At 40.0% G+C, this 20,388-nt stretch overlaps 3 protein-coding genes across 3 annotated transcripts; 1 reads left to right on the top strand and 2 right to left on the bottom strand.

Moving 5' to 3' along the window:
- Positions 1-5,977: 5,977 nt before the first annotated feature.
- Positions 5,978-6,478, top strand: LOC131723384 (histone H2B 3-like). The gene has a single exon (XM_059017090.1). The coding sequence runs from the start codon at positions 6,039-6,041 to the stop codon at positions 6,414-6,416; it is 378 nt and encodes a 125-aa protein (XP_058873073.1). The 5' UTR covers positions 5,978-6,038; the 3' UTR covers positions 6,417-6,478.
- Positions 6,479-8,933: 2,455 nt separating this feature from the next.
- Positions 8,934-9,411, bottom strand: LOC131723382 (histone H2A-like). Its single transcript, XM_059017088.1, has one exon. The coding sequence runs from the start codon at positions 9,374-9,376 to the stop codon at positions 8,993-8,995; it is 384 nt and encodes a 127-aa protein (XP_058873071.1). The 5' UTR covers positions 9,377-9,411; the 3' UTR covers positions 8,934-8,992.
- Positions 9,412-18,691: 9,280 nt separating this feature from the next.
- Positions 18,692-19,166, bottom strand: LOC131723383 (histone H2B 3-like). Its single transcript, XM_059017089.1, has one exon. It carries the CDS (start codon positions 19,129-19,131, stop codon positions 18,754-18,756), a length of 378 nt encoding a protein of 125 aa, XP_058873072.1. The 5' UTR covers positions 19,132-19,166; the 3' UTR covers positions 18,692-18,753.
- Positions 19,167-20,388: the final 1,222 nt, after the last annotated feature.

The following is a 20,388-nucleotide window of genomic DNA, read 5'->3' as shown; positions in this document are numbered from 1 at the left end:
CGCGGGGGGTGAACCATCACCCACCGACAGCCAATCAGAGACTTACTATTAATCTCCCCATTCGGATGAACCAATGAGGATCTAAAAGTAAACAACTTTGTGGGTAACAAGGAGCAACCAGTTTAAACTAATTTTAGCTGTCATGTTTAGCATAAACTTATCTTGTGACTGTTTTATGATTCTCCAAAAATGGAGATAATTTATTTTTCTATAACTTGACTGTGACCCTATATGGTCCCCACTTCTTTTAAGTTCTATAACCAATCCTTATATGGTTACACTGTTTAATTTCCTCCTTTGTATGATGATCCAGAAAACTATATAAGCTGCATAAAAAATTAGCTGGGTGTGCGATTCTGCTATTGCTAACAGAGTCTGCATCACTCTGTTGAACGCTCCAGTTTGCAAACTTATCTATTAAAGGTAAACTTCTGTTTGACTCAATTTGTCTCTTGGCACATTCTTTTCGGGTCTAAAAGGAGATATTGAAATTTCCAATACAATTGTTTCTTCTTTTTATTAATAACGTTAATGTTTTTTTTTTTTGGTTGTGTAAGAATATACAAAATCTGAATGGCTGGAGAGATTTTTCAAGTTCCATATACAATTGTAAAAATTAAAGTGTTATTGAAATCTCCAACTTTGTATATGCTAAATTGATTTCAAAAGTCTAATAAAGGAAATTATTTGTTCAATTGAGGGTTCAATGAAATAATTCAGAGCAGCTCCTCAGTTGGAACAAAAACCAGCAGAGACACAGACAGACAAACAGCAGGGGGTCCCCAGGACCAGGGCTGAAAACCACTAATGTACACAGCAGAGCTGCTATACTGTCTGTGGTTAACACTGCTGTGGTTAACATTGTACAGCAGCTCTGCTGTGCACAACACTGTATAGCAGCTCTGCTGTGCACAACACTGTACAGCACCTTTGCTGGTATTTATATTGCACCCTTAAAAGGAAACATGTTCTGATTTGTACTCAGGAGCAGGCAGGGTGGAGCAATGTGTGGAAAAGCATCTTTCTTTCTTCTTGTAGCCTGATAACACCTGCATACACTCTCTGTTTCTACTTTCTCAACTCTGCTTCTGTGACCTTCCACACTTACTTCCATTCCATTCCATGAATGTCTTAAAGGCACAGTATTCCAGTCTCTATCTTATTCGAGTAAATGTAAACAAACTGGAATATCAATAAAGATTGCACAAAAGTTGTAACTACTTTAACATTAACTTTTAGTTTCTAGTATCTACTTCTGATCTCTAAATCAAACCCAGTTCCTGTAGGGCCAGTGCTGCAGCGTCTCTGCTGGTTTTCATTCCAACTTCTTCTGCTCTCAATTACTTCAGTGATCTAATTATTATTATTTACTCAATTTGACATTTGTAGCTTGTTTTTGCAAGGAATTTTACAGTTAATGATTTAAAATGTGCCCGCTTGATCCAAGTAGGTTCAGTTTCTATACAATCAGCACCCCTATGACAGGGTCACACTTCTTCAGGCCATGGACGGTGCCTGTCACGGCTGGATACGTCACAGCAGGTTTTCTTTTTCCCTCGTTGCATTGCCAGAGAGAACATCTGCTGAGGTGTTGATGTATAATGCAGCCAGACAGGAATGAGAGAAATGGTGGTGATGATGCTGAATGATGTTAACACTGTACATTCTTCATCGTGTTATTTATTTCTTATATTGCATATCTAAATACAAAAAGAGGAATAAATGAATATGAACACAAAATAATAATAGTATTGATAGTTTTGCAAGCAATCCTTTGATGTATTGCCTTCAGTATGTTTAAAAAGCCGTATAAATTAGTGTAATGTGTGTGAATGGATTTGACCCATATGATGAGTTTTGCAAATGTGCAAAGTGTTTTGATATTTGTGTTCACTGTTTTGACCATTGTATTTGGAGTAAAATTGTGCTTCAGCAACTGAGAAAAACTGTAAGTCAGCTTCAATGTGTGTCTAAAGCTTCAAAAACACGGAATGAAACTCATAACTATTTTATCTTCCAAAAGTATTGATTCAAAGTGCAATGTCAGAGTTTGGCAGTGTCCTTGTAGGTGGCAGTGTTTCGGAGCCAATGCAACGCAATTGGATGAGGGCAGTAGAGAGGGTGCTGTTCCTTAAGGCCAGGTTATTGCCTTCATAACCTAATTATATACTGACACCTACTGGTTTAATCCTTCATTTACAATTCCACAGTGTTCAACACCTCACTGATATAGTGGCTATATAATAACAGCTTGTTAGTTTTATTCAGTGTTTGTATTGTTAAAACGCAGTGAGGTTTGTATAGTATTAATATTGGTGGAGATGTTTATATAAATGCCTCAATTGCTTTATTAGTGCAGGCTACATCCTCCTGTCACTGATCCCAATGCTGATCCTGCTGCTGCTCCCAGTGCAGCTCCTATAGCCAGCCCTGCTGCTGCTGCTGCAGCTGAACCCAGTACTGCTGCAGACCCTGCCCCTATCCCTGCCCCCACACATCCTCCAATCACTGCTGCTCTCAGACACTCCTTTCCAGTCGTCCTCTTTCTTCTTCTCTCCTTCACCTCCAGACACTGGAAAAAACACAACAGAACATCAGCTTTGCTTCATGCTTCCAACCCAGCTATAGCTGTATGTTAATGCAACACAACCCACACCCTGTCATGTGTTATCCCTTACTTGTCATACACAAGGACAGGATGTTGCTTCAGGACACAACCAGCCCGATTTTCAAAAGGGGCACAGGAATAAACAGGTCGCACAACACCTTTGCTACACCAGAAAGGTGTCAAACTGTATTTTCAAAAGTCCTATCAGTCAGTGGCACAGTGGCAGCTCAGGGTGTGTGTGTGTTTTGAAAATGCAGTCACATTACAGCTTGTTAAGTAATTAAAGTCTGGAATTAGTTCTATTTGGGAATTAATTACTTATTTTCAAAAGGAGCAAAATACGAATGTGATCCAAAATATACTCGCTGAATATACATATCTATACGAGTATTAAACTGGCTGCGACCAAAAGGGTTGACTGTAACTTGAAATATGCATGGAACCTTGCATTTAATTTGTGTCTCAACATCTGTGTGTATCACGGCAAGCCTTTATTTTAGTTGTTTGGTTATTAAGACAAGACAATTAGAACAGAGCTAATAGCTATTTCGTTCATAACCAAAAACAAGTCTATATTTGATGAATAAATCCCTTTAAAAAAAAAAGCTTTGTTGTGTTATTTATTAATATTGATCATTTTCCCCTAGAGGATTTTATACAATTGTTATCAGTGTTTAACTGCTTAAAACTGCTGGTAGATCATCTGTGAATTATCCAAAAAATATAAACATGAAAAATTTAATAGAAATATCTACACACATGTTAAATGTTCTCTTCTTGTATTATACAGAGCAGTCTTTAACATTTTTTTTTTCTTATGCAGCTCTTGTCTTTTTCTTAAAGACAAATAAATCACACAGCCTTACTGTGGTGGCTTCCCATGATTTTGCCACTTCTTAGTTTTGTAAGCGAGATATCCCATACATTCACGACTCGTCATCCATTTACATCCACTTCTTATTTAACAGAATGATTCCAGGCTTAAGATTTCTCAATCTTCATAAAACAATGAGCTTTTATTTTATTTACATCAAAAACAGTCCAACGAGTGGAAAATCCTTCCAGCCAATACAACAGTATTGTAACGTTTTTGTGTTCCGACCTTATGGACTGAGACGGAGGCAGTGATTGTAGTGAACAGGTGTCAGCCCGTATTTATTTAGAAGGACAGAGGGGTGAAAGAGCAAAGGGTAGGCAGAAGTATGGGGGGGAAAGGGTCACTACACACACGCACGCACGCACGCACACTGCTCCGCTCAGTCTGGCTCCTTCCCTCTGTCAGTCGCTCCCTTGTCCCCGACAGGTTGTCCGTTCTCTCCCTCTTCCTCTCATTTCCCTTAGGAAGGTTCACGGGGGGGGGGGGGGGGGGGGGGTAATGACACAGCTGTAGTCGGGGCCCGTCTCACAGCTGACAGTAGTAAAGGTGGGTGCTTCTCTCGCTCTCTTAGTATCTCCTCACTCTTATCAGTTTGGCTGTCGTCTCTCTCTCACCCTCGCGTCATTCTTGCAGCTCTTATACGCTGGCCCGCCCCCCTCTCGCTTCTCAGATCAATTGGCTGCTGGTCCGCGGCGGTGCAACACTGAGCGCTGGTTTAACATGTTACAGGTGTTATGCACCAGCGCCAGCAGGCACTGAGCGCTTTTCACCTCCAGCGACAGTGTGTCACTGACGCTGGCATGCGTATCGGGTGTCCTTGGAGGCAGACACAGCCTTGACGATGAGCTCCGACACGCTGCGACCCGATTTCTTGGGCTTTGCTGCGGTCTTCTTCTTGGCAGCTTTAGCTGGAACAGGAGCGGCTGGTGCTGGAGCAGTTTCTGCCATTTCTAAGACTTTTTAACACGGAAAATCTATCAATAATACCGATGCGCAGAGCTAGACTGTACTGTCTGTCAGAGAATGTGCGCAGAAAGGCAGAGCGCGAAACTTATCGACATGATGAGAACCGTGTAGACTCAACTGACCCACAGGCAGCACACTCATTTTGAAAACGTTCTGTCTTGTGTTTTCTACCTGCACAAAATATACAGTTTAATAGTGAAATACGAACAAGTATACACAAACAACCGAGGCTAGCAAAAGAGAAGGGTTGTGTTTACAATATAGCTTATTCTTTAACCAGGAAATGTACTGCATGTTTAATTGAGGTGACAAAAACGTCACTACTTTCAGCGAAACCAAACTGCTCGCTCAGTACTTCGCTGTTTGTTTTATATAAAATGATGAATTAACTGTTTAAAGTAACTATGATTCGTTTCACCAACGAGACGGCTAGTCAAACACAACTTAATACGTTTGAAGCGTGAGGTTTGTTAAACTGCACATTTAATCGCCTTTCTGTTAGGTGTGGTTAACACACTGCAGGCACATCCCATTGTAATCGATAGGGAGGATTTATTTGTTGAATTGTATTATTTCTCTTTATCCGTGACCCACACTTGTTGCAACAGTTTAATTACCCTGGTATCACCAAAGCATTTTCTCGTAGTTTCAATATTTTACTGTTGTATTTCATAGGAGATGCACAAATACAAGTGTAATACGCAGGAAAATAATTAACCATTGCAGAAGAAAGAAAAAAAAACATGAAACAACTTATTTTGAAGCAGTTTTCTAACCCCTAAGGATTTCTAGCCCCTAAAATTCGGGTATTTCCTTTATAATTAAGCATTTTAATAAATATTGAATGGAATTAGAATTAAAAAGTAACCCTTTGCGTTAACATAATGGTAAAACGGGAGCTCAGTTTACCCGATTTCCCCTTATGCAGAATTAAAGCTAGATAAAACCTCTTTGTTGTTGAAAGCCTTACCCAATGTTGTTTCTCTAAACCTGTCAGATAAATAAATTAAAGCTAGAAATTCTGAGCCAGAGCTCTCTGAGCTCCACAACATTGTCTTTTGTGAATTCGGGGTGAAGTATCACCATTGAAGCTGCTATGAATCAACCGGCAGTGTGGTGGACGCAGGAAATGATAAAGGATCGACATTGATACTGTGTTTAAACATTTAACTTGTTAATGGTCACAAAAATAATGAGATAGATTGCACACTGCAGGGCGACTGACTACAATTTGAAATGTATTTTAAAACGGGTCGGGTGTGGATTATAGTATTACTGTATATGGAATTATTGATGTATCTAAGAAATGAAAAACAAAAGACCTAAGCGAGCCGTTGTAGGAAAGGGGGTTGAACTCAAACCGGAACTCGAAAAAGAAAAAAAATAAAGTCACCACCCCCTCTATTGCGTTTCATTTGCACAACCAATCACATCGAACTACTCCGTCACCCGGGAGCGTTGCTTGGTTCACAATTGAACATTCTCAATCTAAAGGATTGTTTGGTAATAATTTCCATACAGGCTGTATACATAGCGGGGCTTTTGTCTGGTAACTCATTCATTTTTAACTGTATCAGGGAAGGAAACATGCCAGAACCGAAAGCTGCACCCGCGCCGAAGAAAGGCTCCAAGAAGGCTGTTGCCAAGACCCAGCCTAAGGGAGGAAAGAAGCGCAGAAAGACCAGGAAGGAGAGCTACGCGATCTACGTGTACAAAGTGCTGAAGCAGGTGCACCCCGACACCGGCATCTCTTCCAAGGCGATGGGCATCATGAACTCGTTCGTCAACGACATTTTCGAGCGCATCGCCGGCGAGTCGTCCCGCCTGGCTCACTACAACAAGCGCTCCACCATCACTTCCCGGGAGATCCAGACAGCCGTGCGGCTCCTGCTGCCCGGAGAGCTGGCCAAGCACGCCGTGTCTGAGGGCACCAAGGCCGTCACCAAGTACACCAGCTCCAAGTAAACCGAGACCGTCCCCGCTCCGTCCTTACAACAACACAAAGGCTCTTCTAAGAGCCACCCAAATACCGCAAAAAGAGTACAATTCTCACTTCAATACTCTGTAAATTTTAAAACAGCGATGTTGAAGTTAAAATGTTTTTAATCATTTGAGAAAAAGTTATACTTGTGATTCGTTAAACCTAGCTATGCACAGGGTTTTAATATCGGAGGAATATATATATATATATATATATATATATATATATATATATATATATATATATATATATATATAAATAAATTTAGTTTATTTATTTGTTTATTTTGGAGCTGTTTGACACTAGTTTTTACTATTTATTTATTTATTTAATCTATATCGCTTCTCTACCCCTTGTATTAGAATGTATTCATAGCCTTGCTTTTGTTACTGATATACAAAGCAATAACAATTGACATTGATTATGTTTGTTGTCCAGTTTGTATTTGTCGAAGAAAGCGCCTAAACCTACAAGGGTAATAACCAAGCAGCTAAACCCGCAGCGAAGGAGACGGCTCTTAAAAAGAAGTGAACAGTTAAAGTGACGATTTCAGAGCCAACACATCTTTCTAAAAAAAGAGCAGATTTTCCTTGTATACTTAATTAACCTGGCACTGCTGTGGTGTTTCAGCACGCAGTTTTTAATTGTTTAATATTAGAGTAAATCAATCGATACCTAATTAAGTATAATTACGATGACATTTATTAGGGATACGAAGGTTGTTCGTTTTATATCTCATATCACTGTAGTTTCTCTAGATGTGGCCTTTCTTTCATCTAAGTAACACTCAACCATTATATTTGATCGTTTTACAAGAATAACATGTTGGGAAGAAAATGCGAAACCCTTCCATTGTCTAGAGATAACACTTTCAAATTGCTAAATATATTAGACAATTAAAAACAATAGGTATTGGAATATAACGCTTTCAGAGAAGTGGGTGGCTCTTGGGTTTCACTGTGTTTTTGTTTTAGGGGATATGCAGTTTAAGCGCGTTCCCCTCGGATGCGGCGAGCCAGCTGGATGTCTTTGGGCATGATGGTGACTCGCTTGGCATGAATGGCACACAGGTTGGTGTCCTCAAAGAGTCCGACCAGGTAAGCCTCGCTAGCCTCCTGCAGCACCATCACAGCTGAGCTCTGGAAGCGCAGGTCGGTCTTGAAATCCTGAGCGATTTCTCGGAGGAGCCGCTGGAAGGGCAGCTTGCAGATCAGCAGATCAGCAGCTCGGTGGATTTCTAATGGCGGCGGATTTCCCTCAGAGCCACAATCCCAGGCCTGTAGCGGTGAGGTTTCTTCACGCCGCCGGTAGTGGGGGCGCTTTTTCTGGCAGCCTTGGTAGCGAGCTGCTTCCTGGGCGCCTTTCCTCCGGTAGACTTACGAGCGGTCTGCTTGGTTCTTACCATTTCCAAACTCCTTTAGGCAGTATCACAAACTCTGTAAAATGTAACACAAGCAAGCCGATACCAGAGCATTTATTGACTTACTGAGCTGCTCTGATATGATATACCAGCTAGGGCGGGTTTATGATCTTCATTGGTTATATACCTGATTCTCAATAATTGGTTGGCTGTTTTGAATTTTGCGCGCATTCAGACACGGCCACTGTCCCGCCGGTTTGCGATCCTTCTCACACTGTTCTGTTTCTGTGCTTTGTTATTCAGTGTCACAGTAAGCTCTTCTATAGAAAGATACATGTCATTGTTTTTGAAAGAAAGCAATCTAAGACAATGCAATATCGATTCATATTTATAAAGAACCCGTAGCTCACGTCTCACTTTGTGTTTAACAATCCAGAGTCATATAATAGGTCCTATAGTATATAACAATGCTTTATATATTTGCAATGAAACGAGGCAGATTGTGTTTCATTGTATTGTACAGCAAAAACATCCACAAACAGACAACAACCGTCATCATGGCAAAGAGAGAAAACAGATTCAATTAAAATGAATAAATAGAAAAAAAAACAATAGTACTTTTAAAAGTGTGACTGTGGAGAACATTAAGAGCCCCAGCGGTTGTCTCAGTGGATTTCATTGTCTCTCGGCTGCGGTGAGTCTTCTTGCCGGAGAGACAGAGATGCCTCTTCGCAGAGAAAGAGCGGGGCTCAGACAACACGGGACAGGGGGATACATAATGCAACCAGCAACTCTATCATGGGAGGCGTGAAGAAACATTTATTTCAAACACCGAACATATTGAACTGTACAATAAACGAGGCGGTACATTATAAACACAATGGTTTAGTAGAGAAGTCTGTTCATGTGGACAGAGCAGAATTTGTACAGAACTTCGTGGGAAGTGAAGTGAAATGGTGAGTTGTCTTTAGCAGTCCGCGTTTCATTCATGTGAGGAATGTTACCACCCGCTACATTGTGAAGTTCTACAATTCAGAGAAATAATTCAGTGTTTCAATTTGAATTAATTGCTTATTTTAGATGGTGAAATGGGTTGATATTAAACATGAACAGATTCTATGCTCCCTTAGAGAAAAAAGTGGGTGGCTCTTAAAAGAGCCTTTTTGTTTTTAACATCTTAAAAAGGAGCGTCGGAATGATTTATTTCTTGGCTGGCTTCTCGGTTTTCTTGGGCAGCAGCACGGCCTGGATGTTGGGCAGCACTCCGCCCTGAGCGATGGTGACGCCTCCCATCAGCTTGTTGAGCTCCTCGTCGTTGCGGACAGCGAGCTGCAGGTGACGCGGGATGATTCTGGTTTTCTTGTTGTCCCGGGCGGCGTTCCCGGCCAGTTCCAAGATTTCAGCAGTCAGGTACTCGAGCACAGCTGCCAGATAGACCGGGGCTCCAGCGCCGACACGCTGGGCATAGTTTCCTTTCCGCAGAAGCCTGTGAACACGGCCGACTGGGAACTGCAGTCCTGCCCTGGAGGAGCGAGTCTTTGCCTTAGCGCGGGCTTTACCGCCAGTCTTTCCTCTTCCAGACATCTTCACTGTAATTCAAAATACTACAACAATAAATGCAAAGCTGCTCTCTTTCTATTTTATACACACTGGCTCATTCCTGATTGGACAAAACGGTTCAATGCTATTAGAATGTTAAAACGTCACAGCGGAGAAGGGCGGGCAGTATTTCATTTGCATGTCTCTGATTGGTTGTATCATTCCCCGCCCGCTGTTTCTAGTTTGGCGTTGTTCTGTAGCAGATTGTCTTTTGTTTCCTCTTGGCGCTCATTTTTGAATTGTACAACAACACAAAGGCTCTTCTAAGAGCCACCCAAATACCGCAAAAAGAGTACAATTCTCACTTCAGTTGTGCAAATTCTAAAATGGGTATGTTGAAGGTAAGTAGTCTTTTATGTATTTATTAGGGAATGCATTAAGGGCTTCTGCTAAAATAATAATAGTAATATGTGCAATAATATACGTACTTCATTATTGAATAATTCGCTCTAGTTGTGTCATTTATTTCATGTATATCGCTGCCTCCACTGGCATACATTCTGTTCTACTTTTGCAATTTTGTGGTTGGGTTCTGTTCTAAATCGAGATCCACCCAAAATACCACAGAAAAACTATTCTTATTTCAGTTGTGCTTTGTATGTTAAAAGAATCGTGTTGATGGGAAGGACGTTTTTTCTAGTTTCTGTAATTTGAAAGAAAATATGCATGTTGCAGATAAATGACATTTCTAATACACTTGATGTTTGCAGACATTTGGATTGCATTGATGCTTCTTACAGTTGATACCTAACTATTAAAGCTCTGTGACTACCTGGTTTGTCATCCTAAACGCGTTTTAACTGCATATTTTAATGGCACTGGCCAGTGAAAACAAGCTCAGCATTCACACTACCGGAGGTGCAGTAGAACAGGTAGATATTTATTTCATGGGCATTGCTGCCCTCTAGTGTCGTACGTTCTACATGACATTTCACAATATACGTTTTTATGTTTGCAGGACCTTGTGTCTCATATTTTAGTTAAATGTGTTATTCATGCTAAATTTTAGCGCAGTCTTTTAACATATTGATGAACAAGTTAGTTCAATCTTTGCAATGCATTTCAGCTGATTGTGTTCATAAGGAGAGTGGCTGCTTGCCGTGGTCCAATTAACCCAGTAGCAAACACGCGGAGACACTGTAAACCTGTTCTGTGTTCTGATTTACAAATAGACGTGTTTATAACAACGTTTTTAAATGACGCATTTCAAAGTTTTATATAGCGTGTTTGTTTTTAGCAGATATACGAGATGCGATTACTTGCATTTTAACCGAGTATTTAAAAAGCTCACTTATGTTTTTGCAAATAGAATCACGTATGTTAATATTTACTGACCAAGACAACCCCGAATTTGCCTTTAAATATTCCACCACAAGTTGCACTACTAGTCGAGTTAATGCCGCGTTTTCCCCATTTAACGTGTATGTGTTCAAATTTCAAAGTATGATCAGATACAGCTGTGTTACTCGTTTAAACTGAACAGACAGTTTCACTGACACATTTGATTGCTCTTAGTTTTGTTGTTTCTTGCTGGAACATGAGGTTTAGTAATGGCTCCCTGGGTTGGGGCCAGTTGTAACACGTGTTACAATTGACCCCATACACCATTAGCTGAACCATATTTGGCCACATGAATCTTGCACTGAAGGAAACAAAATGTTCATATATCACAACAGTGACATATTCTTGATGGATCAGGCCTTTAATTTTAGGGATGTTAAACATTTTTAAAAGTAGGACAACAAAAAAAAGCCTTGTGAACATTTTTATTTTTCCATAAAGATAATCAGTTTTTGAGTTAAAAGCAAACATATTTGCTTCATTAACAAAATTGATCTTATTGAATAAAACATTCAATTATTTAGTTAAATGAAATGTGATGTTATTTATTTAATTATTCTTCACAGAATGTTACATCTGACCCCACTGCCGTTACAACTGACCCTGGCCATGGGGTCAATTGTAACATAAGACACATTTCAAGCCCTCTTGCCAAATGTATATCGGCTTTTAAAACAGGATCATTATGGGGATTGGTAGAGGACAGATGTAAGTTGTTTGTATCGCAGTCTGGTCAAACTAGTTCAAATCGTCCTTGTGTAATGGAGAGAAAGGTAAAAAATGTTACAACTGTCCCCGGTCTCCCCTAGTTATTAATCCGAGTTGATAGCATTGATACAGTGAGATGACGCAATTATCTGTCAATTTCTTACAAGATCAAACCTGCATTTTAAATCTTTAAAAAAAAAACACACACAACATACTCTGTACATCACAGGCTCTCAACCTGGGGTTGGACTTTCTACTGAAGCACAGCGAGCGCTCTAATAATACAATAATTATTGAAATTAAAAAAAAAATCTAAATACAAGTTTTACACATCAGTCTCAATGTTTCATTGCAATGATATGGACACATTGAGATCTCTGTGTAACTGGTGGGACTATAGATAACAACTTGGTGTATTCAGACTATTTGATAGTTCATCTAGTCATGTTGCAAATTCAAGCAAGCTGAATACAGAAAGGAAGTTAATATTGTCTTTAAATATACATTATCTTCTGCTGAAAGCAATACATTGCTTATTCAGTCGAGTTTTCATGTGTCTGATTAGTACTATGGTGCAACACATCAGCTGCAAGTGTGCTGTTCTGCTCTGAACGCAGGCAGAATAATGTTATGAAGGATAGAAACGTTTACAGGACAACTAACTGCAAATAAACTCCAGCTAATTTTCCAAAACTGTTTAAGTGAAAATGATATTCATTGTATTTCTCTTTTCCACACCTACGTTCCTTCTGCTAGACTTGCAACTTTAAACTTTTCAAATTACGTTCATAAAATCAGGAACACATTTTCCTCTGGAGCAAAAAACTTTGAAAATCACTGTTGCTGTATTATTGAAATTCATTTCACAATTGATGGGTTTATCAACGTTTTAATTAAGAATCAGAGTCGGATTGATAGCAATAAATTACAACTCAAAGGGTGGGGTAATAAAAAAAATAAAAACTGGAGCCTGTCACGCAAGAATGGAAAGAATTATTCATGACAATAGGCGCATTTACACTGCCATTTCTGATCCGGATCAAACACATCGGTAGCATTTGATCCTGTCAGTGTAAACGCTCAACTGGCTCAAGTTCCAGCATGCACTGCGGTGCAGTGGAGCTGTCGCTAAAGGCCAGCACAAAACCGGGACAAAAGTGCATTTGTGTCACAATCAAACTGCATTTGCACCACGAGCACTATAGCACTCACTGTTTACACAGGGGGCATTCAGAACAGAAAATAGGAGGCACTTTTTTACACAGAGAATTGTGAGGGTCTGGAACCAACTCCCCAGTAATGTTGTTGAAGCGGACACCCTGGGATCCTTCAAGAAGCTGCTTGATGAGATTCTGGGATCAATAAGCTAATAACAACCAAACGAGCAAGATGGGCCGAATGGCCTCCTGTCGTTTGTAAACTTTCTTATGTTCACTGTGGACTTGTGATCGTGTTTTCGGGCCAACCTGTGGATTAACAGAGCAATAAGCAAACACTGTGTATTGTTGTAAGTAATATTGTTTGTTATCATAATTGTTTACTGTTTGTCATCAGACTTTAGATTACAACAATAAACCTTCATTTCACCAGTACTTTGTTGTTTGTCCTTGTCTTGAGCACTGCATCACCCCGATGCCTGCGCACTGCAAACACTTTGCCATACTTTGCTATATAAGGAAAAGTTAACTTTAAAACATACATTAAATTTATTTAGACATGTATGAGAAAAAGTGAATTGTAATAATATTGGATGTGACTGCAGGTCGACTCTATGCAAAACATGCCAACCCCGGCCCTACATCCGGATCAGAAATGGCAGTGTAAATGCACCTAATTACCAATAAATGACACGGAAAAGAACAACGGCTCTGATGATAAAGCGCCCCACTTAACAAACCGGTCTTAACTGGACCGAGAGCAATGCAGTCCAACTACAGCGTGAGAATAGCATCTACATAAGAAAGAACATAAGAAAGTTTACAAACGAGAGGAGGCCATTCGGCTCATCTTGCTAACCATATTAGCATGAGATTGCCTGCTGAATGTTTAAGATAAATAATAAAACTGACAAAACAATATTAAATCAATTCGTTTGTTACCAGCAGTTAAGAATTAGAACATATCTTTACCAAATAAATCACCCTAGTTTAAGAGCAGCAGCCCCGAAATCCCCCACCATGCATCACTGCATATTTGGGGCCAGGTTTTTAATACACCAGCTCACCTGTATCTTCAAGTGGCCTGCAGCACGTGAGGTACAAGGCATGCTGACGTTTTGAAATGACACACTTATCACAGCAAACAGTCTCCAGGTCGTACTTCTTTCAAATGAATTCATAACACACACCTTTGTTTCCTGTTGAAGAATGATGGTCTGTTAGGCGCCCTGAACACCCTGCAGCTCTCGTGGACCAGAGATGACCACTCCTCATTTATCTGAACAACTTAACTTGCTAAATTGATCAACAATTTACATTCTTCAGAAATGGAATACATTGATCATTTAAGGGTTACCTTTGAAACCTGCTGGAGATTGTGTCTCTGCAGGACCAGGTTTGTCCACCCCTGGGTTAGAGTGTCCAGCGGGCACGTCTTCTGTGCATCCTGCTTACTTGAGGTACAGGAGGTTATTATATAAGCACACCCAAACCAGAAGAAACCCCAATTAGAATGACATGTTTTAATGTTATAAATAGGGTTTAACATCGTGCAAAAATGTATAGAATAATCCTTTAAATCTGAGTCGAAATTAGTCTGTAAAATGATCCCCAGAGACAGACGTGTGAAGTCATTGAGGGCGTGTCTGGGGTAAAGGCGCTCATTCTAGGACTGTGAATTTCAACCAGGTCCGCTTTGTGTTCATAACACTGCAACTCGCTGGGTAGTTTATTATTTCAGCTTGATATTTTGTCGTTTTAGTGTGAAGATGTCTGGTCGTGGCAAGGGAGGTAAAGGACTCGGAAAAGGGGGCGCTAAGCGTCATCGCAAAGTGCTCCGTGATAACATCCAGGGCATCACCAAGCCCGCTATCCGCCGCCTGGCTCGCCGCGGAGGAGTGAAGCGAATCTCCGGGCTGATCTATGAAGAGACCCGCGGGGTGCTGAAGGTTTTCCTGGAGAATGTGATCCGGGATGCCGTCACCTACACTGAGCACGCCAAGAGAAAGACCGTCACCGCTATGGATGTGGTGTACGCTCTGAAGCGCCAGGGTCGCACTCTGTACGGATTCGGAGGTTAAAGATTTGGACACAAGAACACGAACACAAAGGCTCTTTTAAGAGCCGCCCACCTTTACATTTAAATGGCTTTCAATTCTGAAACAAACCACATTTAGTGCACCAGTAAAATGTTCAAAAGATTAAAAACAAGTTTAAGAATGTTTGCATTGTTTACAAACTTGTTTTGTAATATAAATAATTTGAGACCTATTTTGCGATGTGTAACGAGTATTTTAGATTTAAACTTCGTTGTTGGATTTGTAGCCTTAAACACAGATCCAGATATATTTTCTGAAAAAATAAATAAGCATTTCATTTAATCAATAAAATATATATATTTTTATTGAATGGAATTGTATTGTAAACCTTTTCGGTAGCAGAATGATAAAATACGAGCTCAGTTTATCCGATTCTCGTGCAGAATTACAGTCCCATAAAATATATGCATTTTTTATTGATTTATTAAATTCATTTGGAAATCTTACTTTATTTTGTTTCCTAACCAGTGAAATAAATGCAAACCAGCGAATCCTCACGCAAAGCTTTGAGCTCCACGATGTCGTGTTTTCTGAATTTGAGTTGAAGTTTCGCCATTCAAGCTGCTGTGAAACAATCGGGACTCTGGTATGAGGAAGAAATCAAAGAGCATCAGCATTGATAGTGCGTTTCGACATTTAACGTGTTAAATTAGCACAAAAAAGTGACTTGGGTTTGATCATTTATTTATATTTCTTCTATATTTAAGACGCATCGGGTGTGGATTTCAGTATTGCTGTGTACTGAATTCTTCATGTATTTAATAAATGAAAAACAAAAGACCTAAACTAACCGCTCTAGAAAAAAGGCGCCGAATTCAAACCTGAACTCGAGAGAGAGGATAAAAGATCTCAGCTCGCGGCAAAGTCACCGCCCCAATCTATTGCGCTTAATTGGCACAACCAATCACATCAAACTACTCCGTCACCTGAGAGCGTTGCTAACATTCTCACGCTAAAGGATTGCTTAGTAATAATTTGCATACGGACTCTATAAATGCTGGGGCTCTGGGGCTGGTTACTCATTCATCCTTGAAGAAGCATCAGAGGAGGAAACATGCCAGAACCGAAAGCTGCACCCGCGCCGAAGAAAGGCTCCAAGAAGGCTGTTGCCAAGACCCAGCCTAAGAAAGCTTTTGACAAAGTCCCGCATAAAATATTAATTCTCAAACTGAACGCAGTAGGGGTTCAAGGAAATGCATGCACATGGATTAGGGAGTGGTTAACATGTAGAAAACAGAAAGTACTGGTTAGAGGAGAAACCTCAACGAGGTAACCAGTGGTGTACCACAGGGATCAGTATTAGGTCCTCTGCTTTTCCTAATCTACATTAATGATTTAGGTTCTGGTATAGTAAGCAAACTTGTTAAATTTGCAGATGACACAAAAATAGTAAGAGTGGCAAACACTTGCAGCAGCAAAGGTCATTCAAAATGATCTAGACAGCATTCAGAACTGGGCAGGCACACGGCAAATGACATTTAATAGAGAAAAGCGTAAGGTTCTGCACACAGGCAATAAAAATGTGCATTATAAATACCATATGGGAAATACTGAAATTGAAGAAGGAATCTATGAAAAAGACCTAGGAGTTTATGTTGACTTGGAAATGTCTTCATCCAGACAATGTGGGGAAGCTATAAAAAAGGCCAACAGGATGCTCGGATATATTGTGAAAAGTGTTGAATTTAAATCAAGGGAAGTAATGTTAAAACGTTACAGTGCATTAGTAAGACCTCACCTAGAATATTGTGTTCAGTTCTGGTCACCTCATTACAAAAAGGATATTGCTGCTCTAGAAAGAGAGCAAAAAACAATGACCAGAATTATCCCGGGTTTAAAAGGCATGTCGTATGCAGACAGGCTAAAAGAATTGAATCTATTCAGTTTTGAACAAAGAAGACTACGCGGTGATCCGATTCAATATAAATAACCAATCACGTACAGGGCTATTGAATTTTTTTTCTAAATTTCACCCAAGTGTTGGGAACTACAAATAAAAAGTGAAATGGTGCTTTTGGCTTTCGCGCTTTGCTGAGAACTTGGCGCGAGGAACTACCGTTTCTTTCAATTCAAAGTACTGAGGTGGAACAATGGTTGAATTCTCCAGATAATAGACATGGCCTCAAGAACATTGAACTCAAGGCTATTTTTAAAGCAGATGTTGCATGCATGTTAAGAGAATTGTAGACCATTTGTAGAATCTATTAATAGATGCATTAACCACACAAATTGTTAAAGTGCTACCTGTGTTGGAGTTTGTGTTAACTGTCTTGATAATTGTTGCATAAAGCACACAAGATGAACCATCATTATTGCAGTACATACCATCCTGTGTACCGATGTTATCCCGTGCACAGAACACATGAAAATTGTAACACACACACACACACTTTAATATGTAATAGTAGCACCTGAGTGCAATCTTCCTGTTTGCACAAAACATTTTTCTCTTTTCATAGGTAGGATCAGCTTCACTCCGAAACTGCATGTGATATCTACTTTACAGTAAGAGACACCCTACATTAACTTATAGAATTGGCAAATGTAATTCACATTCAAAAACTGTAAGACTGGCATCCGTTTCTATATTAATGAACCAGAGGCAAAGACGTTACAAATGAGAGAAGGGTGACATCTAGTGGAGAAAGAAAAAAGCACAAAGAGCGAATATATCTTTTGTGCCTCGGTAGAAAGCTAATCTCCATTTGATAAACAGTTTAAGTGCTTTCAAACAAGTAAATACCAGCTCTTAACACGACCTTAACTGTGTTTGTTTCTATATGCTTTAAAAATGACAAGAGAATTGTGTATACTAGCCGAAAATGAAATATACCCGATAGCAGTGCCATTAAAAGTGAGTATTTGCTTAAATTAACTGGATATCTATCGTCATTTTTTTTTTTAAAATAAATTCCAGTGTAGGTCCACGTGTACCATGTTGCTGATTTTGAAGGTCACTTTCCTACTTTGCCTCCATGTTTTAATGTGAGGGACATCTTTAAACAACACCAGTCTCCAGTATAGTGTTTAGCATTACGTGATGTGATACATATAAAATATTATATGATTTGATGATAGCGCTCACGATAAAAAAAGGCAGGATAAATACCTTAAAATTAAGTCAAAAAAGTCTGGAGGTGTGGGCCTACATATTTGATATACATGGAAACATAATAACAATGCGGCAATAGACAAGTTGTGCAGTATAGCCTCTGGGAGTTCCGTTACAGGCGAATCTCTCGATCTCCATATTGATCCAGGTCCATTTCGTTGTTCGAGGTGATCTTGGTGCAAACAGAACGAAGATCACGTGTCGTGTCATTGAGACCTCTCTATGTCACATAAATAGACGGCTGCGTTTCTCAAGATGCTCCAGCAAGCGCTGCTGCTTGCAAATGGAGAGCATGTAAACAAACCGGACAACCAACATCAATGTCAGTTATTAACATTTTTTGTTTTCTGTTTATGAATAAATTCTGATAATAGAAAGACACAAGTACTGAGGTGTGTGCAATTTGATTAAACATGCTACAGGGGATTCAACTGGGCAGTGCATTTTTCTGGGTTAATAAACAAATGGCCTCGGTTCTAATCTCGATTTAGAACATTGCACAACTAAACCCTTGAATTGCAAAGTACAACAGAATGTATGCCAGTGGAGGCAGCGATATACATGAAATAAATGACAGATTAATAGAGCGAATTGTTCAATAATTAAGAACGTTTATTATAACGCACAAGTGTAAGATACTGTCTTGTAATATTTGCAGTTCTGTCTAAACCGTCCCAAATTAAATTGCTCCCGCCAAAATTAAACAGACGCGGATCGATTTTACAAGAAAACCAATTAATAAAATCCGATGAATCTGTAAGTTTATCAAACTAAAATAATTAGATGTATTGTCAAATAAATACATTAAAAAGTCTCCTTACCTTAAACATGTTCATTTTAGAATTTGCAGAACTGAAGTGAGAATTGTACTCTTTTTGCGGTATTTGGGTGGCTCTTAGAAGAGCCTTTGTGTTGTTGTAAGGACGGAGCGGGGACGGTCTCGGTTTACTTGGAGCTGGTGTACTTGGTGACGGCCTTGGTGCCCTCAGACACGGCGTGCTTGGCCAGCTCTCCGGGCAGCAGGAGCCGCACGGCTGTCTGGATCTCCCGGGAAGTGATGGTGGAGCGCTTGTTGTAGTGAGCCAGGCGGCACGACTCGCCGGCGATGCGCTCGAAAATGTCGTTGACGAACGAGTTCATGATGCCCATCGCCTTGGAAGAGATGCCGGTGTCGGGGTGGACCTGCTTCAGCACTTTGTACACGTAGATCGCGTAGCTCTCCTTCCTGGTCTTTCTGCGCTTCTTTCCTCCCTTAGGCTGGGTCTTGGCAACAGCCTTCTTGGAGCCTTTCTTCGGCGCGGGTGCAGCTTTCGGTTCTGGCATGTTTCCTCCTCTGATGCTTCTTCAAGGATGAATGAGTAACCAGCCCCAGAGCCCCAGCATTTATAGAGTCCGTATGCAAATTATTACTAAGCAATCCTTTAGCGTGAGAATGTTAGCAACGCTCTCAGGTGACGGAGTAGTTTGATGTGATTGGTTGTGCCAATTAAGCGCAATAGATTGGGGCGGTGACTTTGCCGCGAGCTGAGATCTTTTATCCTCTCTCTCGAGTTCAGGTTTGAATTCGGCGCCTTTTTTCTAGAGCGGTTAGTTTAGGTCTTTTGTTTTTCATTTATTAAATACATGAAGAATTCAGTACACAGCAATACTGAAATCCACACCCGATGCGTCTTAAATATAGAAGAAATATAAATAAATGATCAAACCCAAGTCACTTTTTTGTGCTAATTTAACACGTTAAATGTCGAAACGCACTATCAATGCTGATGCTCTTTGATTTCTTCCTCATACCAGAGTCCCGATTGTTTCACAGCAGCTTGAATGGCGAAACTTCAACTCAAATTCAGAAAACACGACATCGTGGAGCTCAAAGCTTTGCGTGAGGATTCGCTGGTTTGCATTTATTTCACTGGTTAGGAAACAAAATAAAGTAAGATTTCCAAATGAATTTAATAAATCAATAAAAAATGCATATATTTTATGGGACTGTAATTCTGCACGAGAATCGGATAAACTGAGCTCGTATTTTATCATTCTGCTACCGAAAAGGTTTACAATACAATTCCATTCAATAAAAATATATATATTTTATTGATTAAATGAAATGCTTATTTATTTTTTCAGAAAATATATCTGGATCTGTGTTTAAGGCTACAAATCCAACAACGAAGTTTAAATCTAAAATACTCGTTACACATCGCAAAATAGGTCTCAAATTATTTATATTACAAAACAAGTTTGTAAACAATGCAAACATTCTTAAACTTGTTTTTAATCTTTTGAACATTTTACTGGTGCACTAAATGTGGTTTGTTTCAGAATTGAAAGCCATTTAAATGTAAAGGTGGGCGGCTCTTAAAAGAGCCTTTGTGTTCGTGTTCTTGTGTCCAAATCTTTAACCTCCGAATCCGTACAGAGTGCGACCCTGGCGCTTCAGAGCGTACACCACATCCATAGCGGTGACGGTCTTTCTCTTGGCGTGCTCAGTGTAGGTGACGGCATCCCGGATCACATTCTCCAGGAAAACCTTCAGCACCCCGCGGGTCTCTTCATAGATCAGCCCGGAGATTCGCTTCACTC

Source organism: Acipenser ruthenus, chromosome 55, assembly GCF_902713425.1.
Source record: "Acipenser ruthenus chromosome 55, fAciRut3.2 maternal haplotype, whole genome shotgun sequence".
NCBI classification, from domain to species: Eukaryota; Metazoa; Chordata; class Actinopteri; order Acipenseriformes; family Acipenseridae; genus Acipenser; species Acipenser ruthenus.
This window is presented reverse-complemented; position numbering and strand designations above follow the sequence as displayed.